This window comes from Nerophis ophidion, linkage group LG19 (genome assembly GCF_033978795.1).
Source record: "Nerophis ophidion isolate RoL-2023_Sa linkage group LG19, RoL_Noph_v1.0, whole genome shotgun sequence".
NCBI classification, from domain to species: Eukaryota; Metazoa; Chordata; class Actinopteri; order Syngnathiformes; family Syngnathidae; genus Nerophis; species Nerophis ophidion.
In genome coordinates, this window is record NC_084629.1 from 9,104,973 (window position 1) to 9,122,472 (window position 17,500).

The 17,500-nt window shown below is 39.8% G+C and overlaps 1 protein-coding gene across 1 annotated transcript in view; it reads left to right on the top strand.

Annotated features, from left to right (window-relative positions):
• Positions 1-17,500, top strand: part of mospd2 (motile sperm domain containing 2) — a 34,165-nt gene that overhangs the window by 180 nt on the left and 16,485 nt on the right. Inside the window, exons 1-10 of the mRNA XM_061879105.1 lie at positions 1-124; positions 202-259; positions 3,597-3,752; positions 4,461-4,547; positions 4,960-5,114; positions 5,964-6,024; positions 6,105-6,143; positions 7,139-7,263; positions 7,497-7,676; positions 10,878-10,990. The exon at positions 1-124 is cut by the window's left edge and continues 180 nt beyond it. Coding sequence (XP_061735089.1) covers positions 92-124; positions 202-259; positions 3,597-3,752; positions 4,461-4,547; positions 4,960-5,114; positions 5,964-6,024; positions 6,105-6,143; positions 7,139-7,263; positions 7,497-7,676; positions 10,878-10,990 — 1,007 coding nt within the window. The 5' untranslated portion in view covers positions 1-91. The remainder of the gene's footprint in view (positions 125-201; positions 260-3,596; positions 3,753-4,460; positions 4,548-4,959; positions 5,115-5,963; positions 6,025-6,104; positions 6,144-7,138; positions 7,264-7,496; positions 7,677-10,877; positions 10,991-17,500) is intronic.

Here is a 17,500-nt window from a genome sequence, read left to right on the forward strand (position 1 = left end):
TTTCCCACTTGAAAGTGATTCACTCAAACAGCAGCTAGCGAGCTAACGAAGAGCACTTCAATAAGGGAAGGAAACGCGGTGACAGTTGAACATGGCTGAACTTGAAAAACACCAAAGTGAACCGGTACGTTACTTATTTTATTGATGTTAATATTCGTTCTTGTTGTTTTGCTTTCAATTGTATCGAAACTCTTTCGACAGGGGATTGAAGCGAAAATACATGAGACGAGAGAGAGGTTCAAGAATGAATTCGTCCAAGGTAAGGAAGGATTGCGCTCTAAACTGACACCTTTGCTCGATGTTGTAATAAATCATACTTATACACGCGTCATTACACGCACAGATCAATCAATCAATCAATGTTTTTTTTTATATAGCCCTAAATCACAAGTGTCTCAAAGGGCTGCCCAAACCACAACTACATCCTCGGTAGAGCCCACATAAGGGCAAGGAAAAACTCACCGTAGTGGGACATCGACAATGATGACTATGAGAAACCTTGGAGAGGACTGCAAATGTGGGCCGAAAGCAATGGATGTCGAGCGGATCTAACATGATATTGTGAAAGTCCAATCCATAGTGGATCTAACATAACAGTGAGAATCCAGTCCGAAGTGGATCTAATATAGTAGCGAGAGTCCCGTCCAAAGTGGAGCTAGTAGGAAACTATCCCAAGCGGAGGAGGACCAGCAGCGCAGAGATGTCCTCAGCCGATACAGAGACGAGCGGTCCATCCTGGGTCCCAACTCTGGACGAGCTGTCCATCCTGGGTCCCGACTCTGGACAGCCAGTACTTCATCCATGGCCACTGGACCGTACATAGGAGAAAAAGAAAAGAAACGGCAGATCAACTGGTCCAAAAAGGGGGTCTATTTAAAAGCTAGAGTATACAAACGAGTTTTAAGATGAGACTTAAATGTTTCTACTGAGGTAGCATCTCAAAATGTTACCGGGAGGGTATTCCAGAGTACTGGAGCCCGAATGGAAAATGCTCTATAGCCCGCAGACTTTTTTGGGGGCTTTGGGAATCGCTAATAAACCGGAGTCCTTTGAACGCAGATTTCTTGCCGGGACATATGGTACAATACAATCGGCAAGATAGGCTGGAGCTAGACCGTGTAGTATTTTATACGTAAGTAGTAAAACCTTAAAGTCACATCTTAAGTACACAGGAAGCTAGTGCAGGTGAGCCAGTATAGGCGTAATATGATCAAACTTTCTTGTTCTTGTCTATGGACTTAAGTTCCCACTTAGTTGTTCGTGTTGATAGCATCATGACTTAACGCTTTGAGCCGAGATAAGCCCCATCAGATAACTTGGACTTAGACAAACTTTAATGATCCACAAGGGAAACTGTTCCACACAGCAGCTCAGTTACAAAGGATGGAAAGGGTAAGGATGGAAAGGATAATGCTGGTATAAAGGAGTGGGTTCCCTCCGTGTACTCCGGCTTCCTCCCACCTCCAAAGACATGCACCTGGGGATAGGTTGATTGGCAACACTAAATTGGCCCTAATGTATGAATGTTGTCTATCTGTTGGCCCTGCGATGAGGTGGCGACTTGCCCAGGGTGAGATAGGCTCCAGCGACCCCAAAAAAAGGGACAAGCGGTAGAAAACTGTAGGACGGGTGGATTGAAAGGGTAAGGATGTAAAGGATAATGCCGGTATAAAGTAGTGGGCTTCCTCCCTCCTCCAAAGACATGCACCTGGGGATAGGTTGATAGGCCACACAAAATTGGCCCTAGTGCCTGAATGTGAGTGTGAATGTTGTCTGTCTATCTGTGTTGGCCCTGCAATGAGGTGGAGACTTGTCCAGGGTGTACCCCGCCTTCCGCCCTAATGCAGCTGAGATTGGCTCCAGCACCCCCATGACCCTTTAAGGGACAAGCAGTAGACATGGATGGATGGATGGAAGTAGACTAAAAATGTACCGTAGCAGCAATCTTGGGGCGGTATAGCTCGGTTGGTGGAGCGGCCGTGCCAGCAACTTGAGGGTTGCAGGTTCGATCCCCGCTTCAGCCATCCTAGTCACTGCTGTTGTGTCCTTGGGCAAGACACTTTACCCACCTGCTCCCAGTGCCACCCACACTGGTTTAAATGTAAAAATGAGATATTGGGTTTCTCTATGTAAAGCGCTTTGAGTCACTAGAGAAAAAGCATATAATTCACTTCACTTCACTAGAAACATATGGATGGGTGGATGGAAAGGTTAAGAAGGCTAGAAAGGATAATGCAGGTATAAAGTAGTGGGTTCCTGCCGGGTATTCCAGCCTCCTCCCTCCTCCAAAGACATGCACCAGGAGATAGGTTGATTGGAATTTGGCAACACTAAATGGGCCCTAGTGCGTGAATGCTGTCTTGTCTATCTGTGTTGGCCCTGGGATGAGGTGGCGACTTGTCCAGGGTGTACGACGCCTTCCACCCAAATGCAGCTGAGATTGTCTCCAGCACCCCCGGCCACCCTGTAAGGGACAAGCAGTAGAACATGGATGGATGGAAGTAGACTAAAAATGTACCGTAGCAGCAATATGAAATACAACACAAGTAAAATGTACATATTATATATACAGTATATGATATATGCTGATATATTCTATTTTTATATAATATGTATAATGTATAACAATACCATGTACAATACTACAGTATATGTTGCAGCTTCAGCATAAAACAGAGTAGCTCCAGCAGAAAATAGACATTAAAAACAAAGAGAGGTAGCTAACATAGAAGTGAAGTGAATTATATTTGTATAGCGCTTTTCTCTAGTGACTCAAAGTGCTTTAACATAGTGAAACCCAATATCTAAATTACATTGAAACCAGTGTGGGTGGTACTTGGAGCAGGTGGGTAAAGTGTCTTGCCCAAGGACACAAAGGCAGTGACTAGGATGGCGGAAGCGGGGATCGGACCTGTAACCCTCAAGTTTCTGTCACGGCCACTCTACCAACCAAGCTATTCCCGTCCAAAAAGCGGTCAGGTAATCGACAGATATCATCTGTTGCTGTATGGCGAGTGATTATACAGCTGGATGGAGTGCGGAATGAAGGAGTTCTTGAATCGAACACTTTGGGAGCAAAGCTGAAGGAGCCTGTTTGAGTATGAGCTCCGCTGTCCCTCAATTGTCTGGTGGAGTGGGTGGGCAGGATTGTCCAAGATGGCCAGCAGTTTGTCCAGTGTCCTCCAGTCCCTCACTGACACAAACGCCTAAAACTGCGGGCCAATAGTTTGGCCGGCTTTCCAGATCAGTTTGTCATTCCGGTTTAGGTCCCTTTTGCTGGTGCTGCTCCCCCAACAAACCACTACAAAGTACAGGGCACTGGCCACAACAGATTGATAACAGATCTCCAACAGCTTGCTGCACACATTAAAAGACCTAAGCTTCCTTAGGAAAAAAAAAAAGAGTCAGAATGCTTGCTTCTTTTCATTCAGCAGCACATTGAGCTGGCTGGTGATCCACAGCTTGTTATTTGGGTAACTGGTTCTGCATTGCCCTTACATATTACATTGACCCCTTCATAATTCGTCTTGTGTAGATCAGTAACATGCTGTAGTAAAAATGTCAAGCATGGCATGTTTATTGTATTGTGCCTCCAGATTCAGCAGAAAAATATGACCAGAGAGACATGGACAGACTACAAGAAGACAATTCCATGGTGGAGGGCTACCTGATGTGGCGGCTTTACGTTGTGGACGACACCTTGAAAATGATAGACGAGAGTTTCCGCTGGAGAAAAGAGTATGGCGTGAATGGTGAGGGCTCACATTGCTTCATGGACTCTTCCCTTCACACAAAATTTGTTTTCTAAAGCCACTCTGTTCGTCATACTATACCATCTGACTTCACACTAATAAATTATGAAGTTTACCGATTACAGCGTAAATGCTATCTTGACAGTCTTTTGCAGTTTGTTTCGTCAGCACAACAGCTGATGCAAGTGCTTAACAAAAACTAGTGCTTCCTGTCAAGGGGGCTGTTGCCTTGCTTAGTGGTTGGCAGTGTCTCTTTCTCTGTGCCTCTCAGGCTTGGTCCTGTACAGACTGCCATTGTGTGATAAATGTCATGAAAACACTGACAACAATACCCACTGTTAAAACATCCTCTGTCTTTTTTTATTAAGTAGATCCAATTTATCGAAAAGTTATTTTAGGGGAATACTGTTAAAGAGTTCTGTCACCAAAGTTAGAAGTCGTCCTTTTGTTGGTTATTTTACTCTGAAATCTAGTACTTTGACATGGCTGGGTCACATTCTCACAATGAAAGAACCTTGTCAGACTGGTTTCTACTTCTTTTTGCTATTAAATTTAGCTTACTGTACAAAAAATGATGTAGCAATAATGACCGCAGAATCAGTTTTCAGCTGGCATTGCGGTTTCAAAAGGTTGTGGTTAAGTGCTGCGTGCTATTGACGCAATCCTCATTTCTGCATGAATTATCTAATGATCTTGTTTTCCCCTCAGACCTCACTGAGAGCAGCATTCCCAAGTGGATGTTTGAGTCAGGCGCTGTCTTCCTCCATGGATACGACAAAGAAGGCAACAAGCTCTGTGAGCACATCTTTTTATGACACTCATGGTAGCCTCTTTCACACAGAAATGATGCAAAATTGCCATTTAGAAGTATATATCCCCCTGAGCCTTGTAGATTAAACATACAGTTCTGTAACAGTGTGCGCGTTTACACAATGACACAGTCATAGTTGTTGACCAGCAATAGTTGCTTTCAACACAACAGTGGGGCAAAAGTGAGTGTTGAGTGTGGAACTCTATATACCCTACACACAAGGTGTGTTGCGTCCTTCCATGTTATGCATTTTAAACTGGAAAAATTGCACCTCCCTCTCCGTGTCTGCGGCCTTTACACTTCAGGAGGGAAAAATATGTTGTTTGTATGAGTACTCTTTCATCCTGTGGGCATTCTGTTACATGCCAATAATTTGTCACCTCTCACTGTTTACAGTCTGGTTTAAAGTGAAGCTGCATGTGAAGGATGCAAAATCGGTCATAGACAAGAAGAAGTACGTGGCTTTCTGGTTGGAACGATACGTCAAGAAAGAACCCGGAATGCCCCTGACGGTTGTGTTTGACATGGCAGAATCTGGCATCGGCCATATAGTAAGTAATACTTGTTAAACAGATGCATTCATATTAAAAAAAAAAACGTGTCTCCACCAAGTCTTAAGTTATCGTCTTATTGCTGTGGGGCTCCCAGGGACTGATGCTCTTCAGTGGTTTTACTCCTTGGAGATTAAAATAACCTTTAAATCCCGCTGGTCCTTTTGAGGGGCTTTCTAATCCGTGGACTCTGTGTCACAGACGTGAGCTCCCTACTGAAGCTCTGGAGAAAACTAATGGGTTGAACACATAGACCAACGTGAGGAAGAAGCCTAAAAAAAAACAGCTCTGCAACATGCATATAAAGTGAGGAGTTTAGTAAATCCAAGCCTCTGCGCTGTTCAGTATGATCTCGTTAAGGCTTGTGGAGCACCTCGCCTGCATGGCAATGAGGATTCCTGCCAATTACAGAGCCCAGTCAGGGCGTAGGGCCTGCTTCTATTGATAAACTGTTTGCATGATGATTGCAGTCAACATGAAACGCTACGCTGAACATCCATCACAGACTCCTTCTGGCCCACAGCCATAAGGATTTTCAGAGCTGATTAGTCTGCCAATTATTTTTTTAATTGATCAATTGTGCGGCCTATACAGAAGATGGCGACACTTGTGAGTTTCCTAAAGGATAAAGTTTATTGTTCTGCAAAATGCATTACAATGATTATTCTCTGACACTGTTATATTTGTACATATATCTATTTGATTGGGCTCTTGTATTGGATCTTGTTACACCATGGAGGAATAATATAGTGGACCGAGAATACATGATTGTGCAATAGTTCTGTCCATAAGCAACTTTTATGGTGTCCAACAAAATAAGTGATTTTGAACAGTGTCATTTTCTTGCAGGACATGGACTTTGTGAAGTATGTTGTAAATTGCTTCAAAGTCTATTATCCTAAATTGCTATGTAAGTAAAACTTTTGTCACTTACAAAATCATTGTTTTAACTATGATTATAAAATTCACACATATCGTGTCTGTTTTCAGCGAAGATGATCATTGTGGAGATGCCTTGGATCATGAACGGTGAGAGCAAGTTGGCTCTAACATCTTAAAGGGAACTGCACTTTTTTTTTAATTTTGCCGATCATTCACGATCCTTATATAAGACAAGACCACATATGTTTTTATTTTTTTATGCATTCTAAATAGTAACTAAATGTGATCAAAAGTCTGCTTACAACGCAGCATAGGGGAGTCACTCTTTTCTTCCCATAATATCCATTTAAACATCCAAACACCTCTGTTAAGGTTTTGTATATACACTGTAAGATATATGTCATGTAGTAATAATATAATAATATTTATGTATTTTATTAATTTAAAAATTGCAGTATGTTTGCTTTTTCTACAACATCACTGATTATTACTCACTGTGGATTTCATCATATCCCCTCCCAAAAAAAAAAAAATCACTTACTGTACACCGTCTACTCTCATTAGGATGCTGACTGATAGAATCTTGTCATAGTCCCATTTTAGTTGAAGAATGACTCATCAAGCGTCATTTTGTCTCGCTCTCGCCATTTCCTGGTCTAAATAGGCCATCAAAGTTGACAAACTTTTCGAATTACACCATCTTCCTTCTACTATTCAGGTGAGAGTCATGATTTATGATCGCCAGTAAACTTCCACAAGCGAGGAAGCTGTTTACCACTCGATGATGTCAATATAAGCACACAAACTTGGGATCAAGGTTCGTCTGTGTTAGCGCTTATAATAACTTTATCATTAATACTTGGTTAATGTTCAAGTTGGGAAATGTAAATGGAGTATTGTTGGAGGTTTTTGGATGGTTATTTATTGGGTTTTATGGGTGAAATAGAGGACCTCCTATTTGCTTTGTTGCAAGCAGACTTTAATTTACGAGTTACAATGCATTAGAAAAAAAATACATCCATCTTCTTATCCTTCATAAGGATTGTGATCGATAGGCAACTTTAAAAAAAAAAAGGTGCAGTTCCCCCTTATGTTTCTTTTCTGATGTCTCATCTCAATGTCATTGTTTCTCTTTCGCATAGCTGCATGGAAGATTATAAAATCCTGGTTGGGACCGGAGGCCATCAGCAAGCTCAAGTTCGCATCCAGATCGGAAATCCAGTCGTATATCGATGCAGAGTACCTTCCACCTCACATGGGTGGAACGGTACGTTGTCATTTTTCTCTGTGTACTTTGACATATTTTGTAGTCCGCCACAATTTTTGGATTTATAAAAGCAGATTTTTGTTTGGACATCTCTTGAATTATATATATTTTTTTTAGGTTGAGTGAATGTGACTCATAATGTGGTCAACAAATAAATCAATGTGATAACATTGAGTAGATTTTCAAGTCTGACCACGTCGTGCATTAATACAAGATCTCTGGGTACATTACAGGATCCGTTTAAGTACAGCTACCCTCCTCTCCCCGATGACGACTTCCAGACGCCCATGAGCGACAACGGACCAATCGTCAGTGAGGATGAGATTGAGAGCAAGGATGGCGAGCTAGAGAGCAAAGATGGCCTTGAGTCCAGCTTTAACTCAGCAGAAGTTGTTGCCGTAAAGCCCAAAAAGGTACCTCTTCTGTTTTGTTTACAGATTGTGTAGTGTAGGTATGTTAATTTAACTTTGCGCTACATGATTGCTGGTTCTCGCATACATTTTTTCCAAGGATGTTTGGCTTTCTGCGTTCACATACTCAAACTTCAATCCAGGAGTACAGCATGTCTTTAGACTGCTCTGTGGAGAGGACTATGAATTAGGAGGCAGAGTAATGTTCAGATTTGAAATCTCCCAATGCCAGAGTGAAGGCGGCTTCTAACATGTTTGGCTTCTTTTTGTCATCTCACATGCATCCTTGTTTGAGCCAGTCAGGTGTTTGTTGGAAGGTGTTCTCCCAGGGTTGCGTGGTCTTGCTTGAAAACTTCTACAACTGCTGTCCACCTACTCTCTGGTTTCCCCGTGTCCTTGGAGCACTCTGCACTGCAGACCACTTATCTCATTCACTCTCTTCACTCATAGAGATCCAGCCACCAGCCTCGGAATCAATTTGGTTTCGTTTCCTTGCCGTGTGCAAAATAAGCCTGCATGGAATCCATGCCCGGGAGCAAGTTCATCATCATCAAACAGTCTTTTGATGTTTGCTATGGGGTTAATGTGATGCTGTGTCGACTTGGGCTTGACCCACATTTGTACTAGGCTATAGCTATAACAGAACGGCGGGATACAGAAACCATATTTACTGGAACCCTAAACTCCAATTACCTTCTAATCCCCAACAAACAAGGGCCACCATTGAGGCTGCATACCACATTGGTCATTCAAAACAGATTGAGATAACCAGGGAGATATGCAGATTCGCAAGTCATTAGCCTCATTTAAAAGCTGGGTTTGTTTGTATTTAGGCTGTAAATGATGAACACGAGGTTAGCGTGATAGCTTGTAACAAAACGATTTATAATTTGTTTCCAATGGACGTCAACTTAACCGCCTTAGGAGGAAGATACATTGGGGTAAACAGTGTGCTTAGGGGAAAAGTGTAACTTTCTCTGTCAATGTAATCATTGAACAGCAGCTTTCTAGCTCTCCACCCTTCAGAAGGGTACCAATAGTGTGCTACCTACATTCACATAGGATGTTTTAAAAATGCCTACCATACCAAACTCACCCAAACCATACAGTACTGCTTTGCGGAAACTTTGTTGGCACCTTTTACCTAGGTCACCAGTGTTCCACCATGCATTGATCGGTGGACTATCATCACTCCAGATTGAGTGATCGATTTTATGACAACAGGATTCTAAGACATCTGGATTGCAGTCCTGAATTGGTTTCAGCACGCTTTACTGCACATAATAAACATACCGTATTGAGCTAAACTCAGTGGTAATATGTCATAGGAAGGAGAAAACACTTCATTCAGGGTCCTCTCATCTGTGCTTCTTCTACACCAGTCTGCCGAGAAGGGCTTTTACCTCCACCTTCCATTTCTTCTTCAAGACAAGAAGATATCGTTGGGTTCTTGGTGACTTAATGACACCAAAGGAAGCTAATTGCCTCTCTTTCTCTTTTGAAACAAGGGCTGGAGGTGGTGAGGCAGTGTCGGATCACTGCACCCACACACGGCGTTCATTCTCTGCAAGATATCCGCAGGTGTTCTCACTGTGAGCGCATTTGCCAGATGCCGACCACTGACGCCGTCTTGGATGTCACATTTCAATTTGTCTCTACATTTTAGCGAGGAACCGACTACATTTCTGACATTTTTGCATTTTTAGGTGATTACGGCTACTGGATTGTCAAGCCTGGTATTTTTGCACAATCACCTGAAGACATTTCTGTGAACCACAACAACAATACAAACATTTTATTTTACAAGTTTTTAACTTCAAACCTCTCCTCCAAGTATGAAGTGAATTACTGTTTTAAAACAGTAGACAAAGTTGTCACAGTGAAGCACTAAATCTACCCCAAATGCCTCAGAGGCAAAGCACTAACAAACGCCCTCTGTGCCTCATGTCCAACACTATTATATCGTACCGGTCTGACGACCGCCAAGCACGTAGTGACTCCTGCCTCGGGCCTTATCAAAATGTACTGTAGCAGTAAGACACTCCAATTTACCAGCATTTCAGTCTTTAGACAACTACAACCAACGATCATTTGAAGTACTCTAACATGGGAATGGTCACCTGCTCTTTCTAATTGTTTCTTGTAATTAATTGTATTTGTATGCATTTAAAATGTTTTTGATTGAATCGCTTTCTTGAAGTTAGTTAAACATTTCATTTTATGTTTGAAAAAATCTGTAATCAGTATTTGTATTGTCTTTACAAATAAAGCAGCACCTTGGATCAGAGTTTCCCAAACTTAAGGTTCAGTTAGGTCATCACATTTTACAAGGTTGCTTATTGTCAGAATAATTGTTTATTTTGTTGATCATGATAAAGGGCTTTTTGATTGAAGTGTATTATTAATTAATTCAATTAGTTATGTTTATGTTAGAACAATAACAAGTTTTGAGAAAGTCCAAGATCATCATAATACTTTTTGATTCAAATCTTCTGTTTTACTTTATAACAGTAGCATGTGATACCTTCATCTACTCATTTTACTTCACTTTTGTCTGTATCAACTTTGCACTTTACAATGATGATTAATAAATGAAGATGTTTTAGCAGCTGTTTATCTGGATTTCTTCATTCTTCCACTTGCATAACTGCAATACGCTTTAGCTGACACTAATGTCAAACTTCCCCCCTGTGAGTCACTCACTTTCCCGTCACATGCAGGGTCAGATTACCTTTGCTTCCCCATCCCCAACCACGTGAACACAACAAAAACACACGAGCGGCCCACCCACCCACCTACCATCTGCTTTTACTGTCACGGAATTAATATTTTCAAAATAAACATCATGTCATGGTCTTGCGGTTTGTCTTGGGATGCTTGAGGTCAAAGTGTATGACGTTCATCCACATTATACTACTGATGCGTGTCGTTTTTGTTTTTCTTAAATTTCCAAGTAATGAAGTTCATCATAGTTCTGTGTTCTCAAATGTAAACTGCTTCTACGAAATGTTGACTGATTGTCGGGGGTCTCCACAGGGTGTTTTTAAAAAAAAATTTTATGAGCATGAGAAATAAAAACGTGACTTTGACCCAATTATTACACTTCATTACCTAACAGGACAGCAGATGTGGAGGCCAGGAGTTAAACATTGCGACACGACAAGGTTCTTGCCTCTCTAATTAAGTGTGCTCATTTCCTTTCAGGTGAATTTCATAGAGGACCAATTGAGGGCAGAGGACAACGATAAAGCAGAGAGCCGAACCAAAGGAGCCAGGAAACCTTTGACCACATTTAAAGGTGCCCTGTTGGACATCAGGTACTAACCACATCATCCATCAGCTTGTACTTAATGCCTGTACAGCAGGGCTTTTCAACTTGCGGCCTGGGAATGACACCATATCGGCCACAGTGTTCAGTCCAAAGTTGGGGATACAAACGATTTTGCAGCAAGTTCCTAAAAACCCTACAGTGCTCCTGTTGTGTAGAGGATCTTGGACCACTGTAAACACATTGGAAATCCTTGCATTGACATAATAACCTTGCTAGCAGACAAAACAGTAGGATCCAAACTTGTGATTTACATCACTGAGGGGATTCTCCAGGCACCTACAGTATTTGAGTCCTCTTACTTTTAGCAGTTATCTGAATTTGACCTCAAAATCAAATGTCTAGAGCAGGGGTCACCAACCTTTTTGAAACCAAGAGCTACTTCTTGGGTACTGGTTAATGCGAAGGGCTACCAGTTTGATACACACTTAAATAAATTGCCAGAAATAGCCAATTTGCTCAATTTACCTTTAATAAATAAATATATATATATATATATTTTAAAAAAATATATCTGTCATTCTGTTGTACATTTTTTTCCCTTTTACGGAAGTTTTTTTTGTAGAGAATAAATGATGAAAAAAACACTTAATTGATCGGTTTAAAAGAGGAGAAAACACAAAAAAAATGAAAATAAAATTTTGAAACATAGTTTATCTTCAATTTCAACTCTTTAAAATTCTAAATTCAACCGAAAAAAGTGAAGAGAAAAACTAGCTAATTCGAATCTTTTTGAAAAAAAAAAAAATTCAAATTTATGGAACATCATTAGTAATTTTTCCTGATTAAGATTAATTTTAGAATTTTGATGACATATTTTAAATAGGTTAAAATCCACTTTGAAATAAGATTTAAATTTGATTCTACAGATTTTGTAGATTTGACAGAATAATTTTTTTGAATTTTAATCATAAGTTTGAAGAAATATTTCACAAATTTTCTTTGTCGAAAAAACAGAAGCTAAAATGAAGAATTAAATTAAAATGTATTTATTATTCTTTACAATAATAAAAAAAATATATATATACTTGAACTTTGATTTAAATTGTCAGGAAAGAAAAGGAACGAATTTAAAAGGTAAAAAGGTATATGTGTTTAAAAATCCTAAAAGCATTTTTAAAGTTGTATTTTTTCTCTAAAATTGTCTTTCTGAAAGTTATAAGAAGCAAAGTAAAAAAATAAATGAATTTATTTAAACCAGTGAAGACCAAGTCTTTAAAAAATGTCCTTGGATTTTCAAATTCTATTTGAGTTTTGTCTCTTTTAGAATTAAAAATGTCGAGCAAAGCAAGACCAGCTTGCTAGTAAATAAATACAATTTAAAAAAAAAATTGCGGCAGCTCACTGGTAAGTGCTGCTATTTGAGCTATTTTTAGAACAGGCCAGCGGGTTACTCATCTGGTCCTTACGGGCTACCTGGTGCCCGCGGGCACCGCATTGGTGACCCCTGGTCTAAAGGATGCTGGTTGCCCAGACCAAACACAATAAGACTAAAAGTGAAGGGATGTGGTCCCCCAAACAATTTAGTTGCAGTGCAGTGCAACTTCAAATCCATCCATCCATCCATCCATCCATTCTTTACTGCTTGTCCATTTTGGGGTCGCGGGGGCTCGCTGGTGCTTATCTCAGCTGCATTTGGGGGGTACGCGGGGTACACCCTAGACAAGTCGCCACCTTATCACAGGCAACTTCAAATCATATTATTATAACTTCTCAAAACAATGCCCTCTGCTTTATGGAGACCATTCTCAGATTAAAGGGGTTGTTTGAAACCTTGACGCAGCTGCCTAGATGGCACCAACTTTCCAAGTGTTTTAAGCATTATATCCCAACCTCTGACAGCTTTAAACACATTAACTAGACTTTGTGTAACACATACACATGGGCTTTGTGTGTTGTTAGCTAATAATAGGGATTTGGCTGGATTTATGTTGCCTATGTGTAGGTGTGCACCCTCTGTAGGCTTGTGAGTTTGTTCGAGACAGCGATTTGCGATGAGAGGACTGACAAGCAATTTTTTTATTCATATAAGTAGCAAGTGTGAAAAATATAGACATTTTGTAAAATGTTTAAACCAATACTAGCATTATAATTTAGCTGGTGGTGTTCTTCTTATACCATTGTTCTTGTTATACCTTATTTTGGTTTGCAAAAAAAATACTTAAGGCATTTTGCAAACAGCCCCTTTAATTTTTGGTGTGCCATCCTCTTTAGTTAATAAAGGTCCATTGGGCTGCTAATTGACTGTAGTTGTATTTTAGTGTGACTGATACTACGCTGTAGACAGCTTCACCTCAGGATACAACACCTGCAGAGAAGACATGGCGTCTGTAAAGCTGTAGTTTACAGTCTAGTTAAGCGGGTTCTTGTGGTCTACATGACATGTAACGGTGGTTCCTTGGTCAACATTTTACATATATTATGTTTTACATACTGTTTTCAAGTGGCTTTCTGACTCTCTTCAGGATGTGATGTTTTGTGGGCAGTCCTATTAACAAGGCTCTACTTCGACAGTGTCTTCTTCCCGTTGCATCCATGTTGTAATTTTTAGTGCTTACATGGCAAGTTTAATGACAGATATAGATTAAAGCTGTATGCTAATTTGTATTACAAATGGCAACAGCGGAGGATGCATGTGCATGTACGAGCCAATCTGCCCCAACGCTAGACGATAGCGAAAAATAAGGACCTTATTGACTATATCATGGACGACAATGGTGGACGCAGGCAAAGCACTTTGGGTACATTTTTACCATACATGGAGATATCCGCTGACGTCACAGTTAGGAAAAACGTCACCAAATGGGCAAATTCCAAACAGATTGTTATAAATACAGTATCTCTGCAATGCTTCCACGGTTTGATACAACATTTTCAGGATTCATGCAGATAAAGTACAGTTAAAGTACCAATGATTGTCACACACACACTACGTGTGGTGAAATGTGTCCTCTGCATTTGACCTATCCCCTTGTTCACCCCCTGGGAGGTGAAGGGAGCAGTGAGCAGCAGCAGTAGCCGCGCCCGGGAATCATTTTGGGTGATTTAACCCTCAATTCCAACATTTGATGCTGAGTGCCAAGCAGGGAGCAAATGGGTCACAATTTTTATAGTCTTTGGTATGACTCGGCGGGGTTTTGATTTCACAACCTACCGATCTCAGAGTGGACACTCCACTAGGCCACTGAGCAGATCCATAAAGCACAACAGCAGGTACCAATAGGTAAGAAAAGTTGGTTTTGCATAATAGGTCTTCTTTAAAATAATGTGTGCTGTGCTGCATGCAGCATGCAAAAGCTGTGTGATACACTATAACATTGAATCTTCTACTGGAAAAAAAAAATCCTGGGGGAATGTTAATTATATTCTGATACAGTGGAACTTAGATTTACAAATGCCTCTCTATCCAAACTTTTTAGTTTAACTTTTAGATCAGGCTAAATATGCCTCTGTGCGAACCATGTTTCTGTACGAATGCTTCATTCAGGTGCCTGCGGGCAAGAAAGCAAGGCAAAACATCGTTGAGGGGGAAGAATCTTCCACTTCACTTGCTGCACAGGAAGAGTCACGTGTCAACACTCCTGCATGTGTGCCTTTTCTTAGTTGTTTTGCCTGTTGACAAGTTTCCTCCATTTTTCTAACTTGATAAGAGTCCCAAAAACTGTCTAGCGTGGAAAGAAGGAGCAAATCACTGTGGAGTAAAAAATAGACTATATGCAAGGAGTACATCCATGACACTCACAAGCTGACCACAGCACACAAAGTCAGTGTTTTTCAACCTTTTTTGAGCCAAGGCACTTTTTTTGTGTTGAAAAAATCCGGACACACACCACCAGCAGAAATCATGGAAAAACAAAACTCAGTTGACAGTAAAAAGTCGTTGTCACAATTGTTGGGTATGACTTTAAACCATAACCAAGCATGCATCACTACAGCTCTTGTCTCAAAGTAGGTGTACTGTCACCACCTCTCACATCATGCCGTGACTTATTTGGAGTTTTTTGCTGTTTTCCTGTGTGTAGTGTTTTAGTTCTTGTCTTGCGCTCCTATTTTGGTGGCTTTTTCTCTTTTTTTGGTATTTTCATGTCTTCCTTTGAGCGATATTTCCCGCATCTACTTTGTTTTAGCAATCAAGAATACATCAGTTGTTTTTATCCTTCTTTGTGTGGACATTGTTGATTGTCATGCTCGGTTGTACATTGTGGATGCCGTCTTTGCTCCACAGTAAGTCTTTGCTCTCGTCCAGCATTTTGTTTTTGTTTACTTTGTAGCCAGTTCAATTTTAGTTTCATTCTGCCTACCTTTCACTAAGATTCAATGCCTTTTCTTAGGCTCACTCACCTTTTGTTTATTTTTGGATTAAGCATTAGACACCTTTTTACCTGCACACTGCCTCCCGCTGTTTCCGACATCTACAAGGCAATTAACTACCGGCTGCCACCTACTGACAAGGACGAGTATTACACGGTTACTCTGCCGAGCTCTAGACAGCATGGACACTCAACAACAACACATCATTTGCACACTATAATTAGTAGTTTGCAAAAAATATTTTTCACCCAAATAGGTGAATTTAGATCATCTCCAACGGCACACCAGACTCTATCCCACGGCACACTAATGTACCGCGGCATAGTGGTTGAAAAACACTGCACTAAGTAGCCCCAGCAAGATTTAATTGTAAGGAGACTGGTAATTTGACATAGCAGACTCATATCACAGCAGAGGAAAGGAAACCATCTCTTCTCTCTTTACAGCACGGCCCCTCATTCTTACAAAGCACAAACACACAGACAGAGCTCCCCGCACAGTTCCTTCTCCTCCTGTTTGCTCCTTGCTCATCTGTTCTTTGCCGTTGTCATTGTAAATTTTACTTTAAATATTTATTATTGTTGCAGTATGGTTGTTAGAATTAAGGATTTTGTGATTTTGTTTGTGAGAGGTCACCATAGTGACTTCTGTGTGTGCGCGTTTTAATAGATTAGAGCAGGGGTCACCAACCTTTTTGAAACCAAGAGCTACTTCTTGAGTACTGATTAATGCGAAGGGCTACCAGTTTGATACACACTTAAATACATTGCCAGAAATAGCCAATTTGCTCAATTTACCTTTTAATTCTATGTTATTATTAATAAGGATATTTATCTTTGTGGAAACACTGATTATCTCACAATAAATATATATAGAAACAGATAAATATATTAAAAAAAATTGGGTATTTCTGTCTGTCAATCCGTCTTACATTTTTTTTCCTTCTACTGAAGGTTTTTTGTAAATAATAAATTATGAAAAAAAACACTTAAACGGGTTAAAAGAGGAGAAAACACGAAAATAATGAAAAATAATTTTGAAACATAGTTTATCTTCAATTTCGACTCTTTAAAATTCAAAATTCAACCAAAAAAAATGAAGAGAAAAACTAACTAATTCGCATCTTTTTGGAAAAAATTTAAAAAATAATTAGTCATTTTTCCTAAATGAGATTAATTTTAGAATTTTGATGACATGTTTTAAATAGGTTAAAATCCAATCTGCACTTTGTTAGAGTATATAACAAATTGGACGAAGCTATATTTCTAACAAAGACATATCATTATTTCTTCTAGATTTTCCAGAACAAAAACAAATAAAAAATTCAACACTTTGAAATAATATTTAAATTTGATTCTACAGATTTTCTAGATTTGCCAGAATATTTTTATTTTATTTTAATCATAAATTTGAAGAAATATTTCACAAATATTCTTAGTCGAAAAAAAGGAAGCTAAAATGAAGAATCAAATTCAAATGTATTTATTATTCTTTACAATAAAAAAAAATAAAAAAATATTTGAACATTGATTTAAATTGTCAGGAAAGAAGAGGAAGGAATTTAAAAGGTAAAAAGGTATATGTGTTTAAAAATCCTAAAATTATTTTTAAGGTTGTATTTTTTCTCTAAAATTGTCTTTCTGAAAGTTATAAGAAGCAAAGTAAAAAAATAAATGAATTTATTTAAACAAGTGAAGACCAAGTCTTTTAAAATATTTTCTTAGATTTTCAAATTCTATTTGAGTTTTGTCTCTCTTAGAATTAAAAATGTCGAACAAAGCGAGACCAGCTTGCTAGTAAATAAATAAAATTTGAAAAATAGAGGCAGCTCACTGGTAAGTGCTGCTATTTGAGCAGGCCAGCGGGCTACTCATCTGGTCCTTACGGGCTACCTGGTGCCCGCGGGCACCGCGTTGGTGACCCCTGGATTAGAGCATACAGCAGCTCATTGTTGTTGTTTTGACTTTTTTATTACATAAAAAGTTTATCCATTAACCATTTATGTTAAAGTCAAAGTACACTGATAGTCACACACACACTAGGTAAGGTGAAATTACCCTCTGTATTTGACTCATCCCCTTGTTCAACCCCCTGGGGGGTGAGAGGAGCAGTAAGCAGCAGCGGTGGCCGCGCTCGGGAATCATTTTGGTGATTTAACCCCCAATACCAACCCTTGATGCCGAGTGCC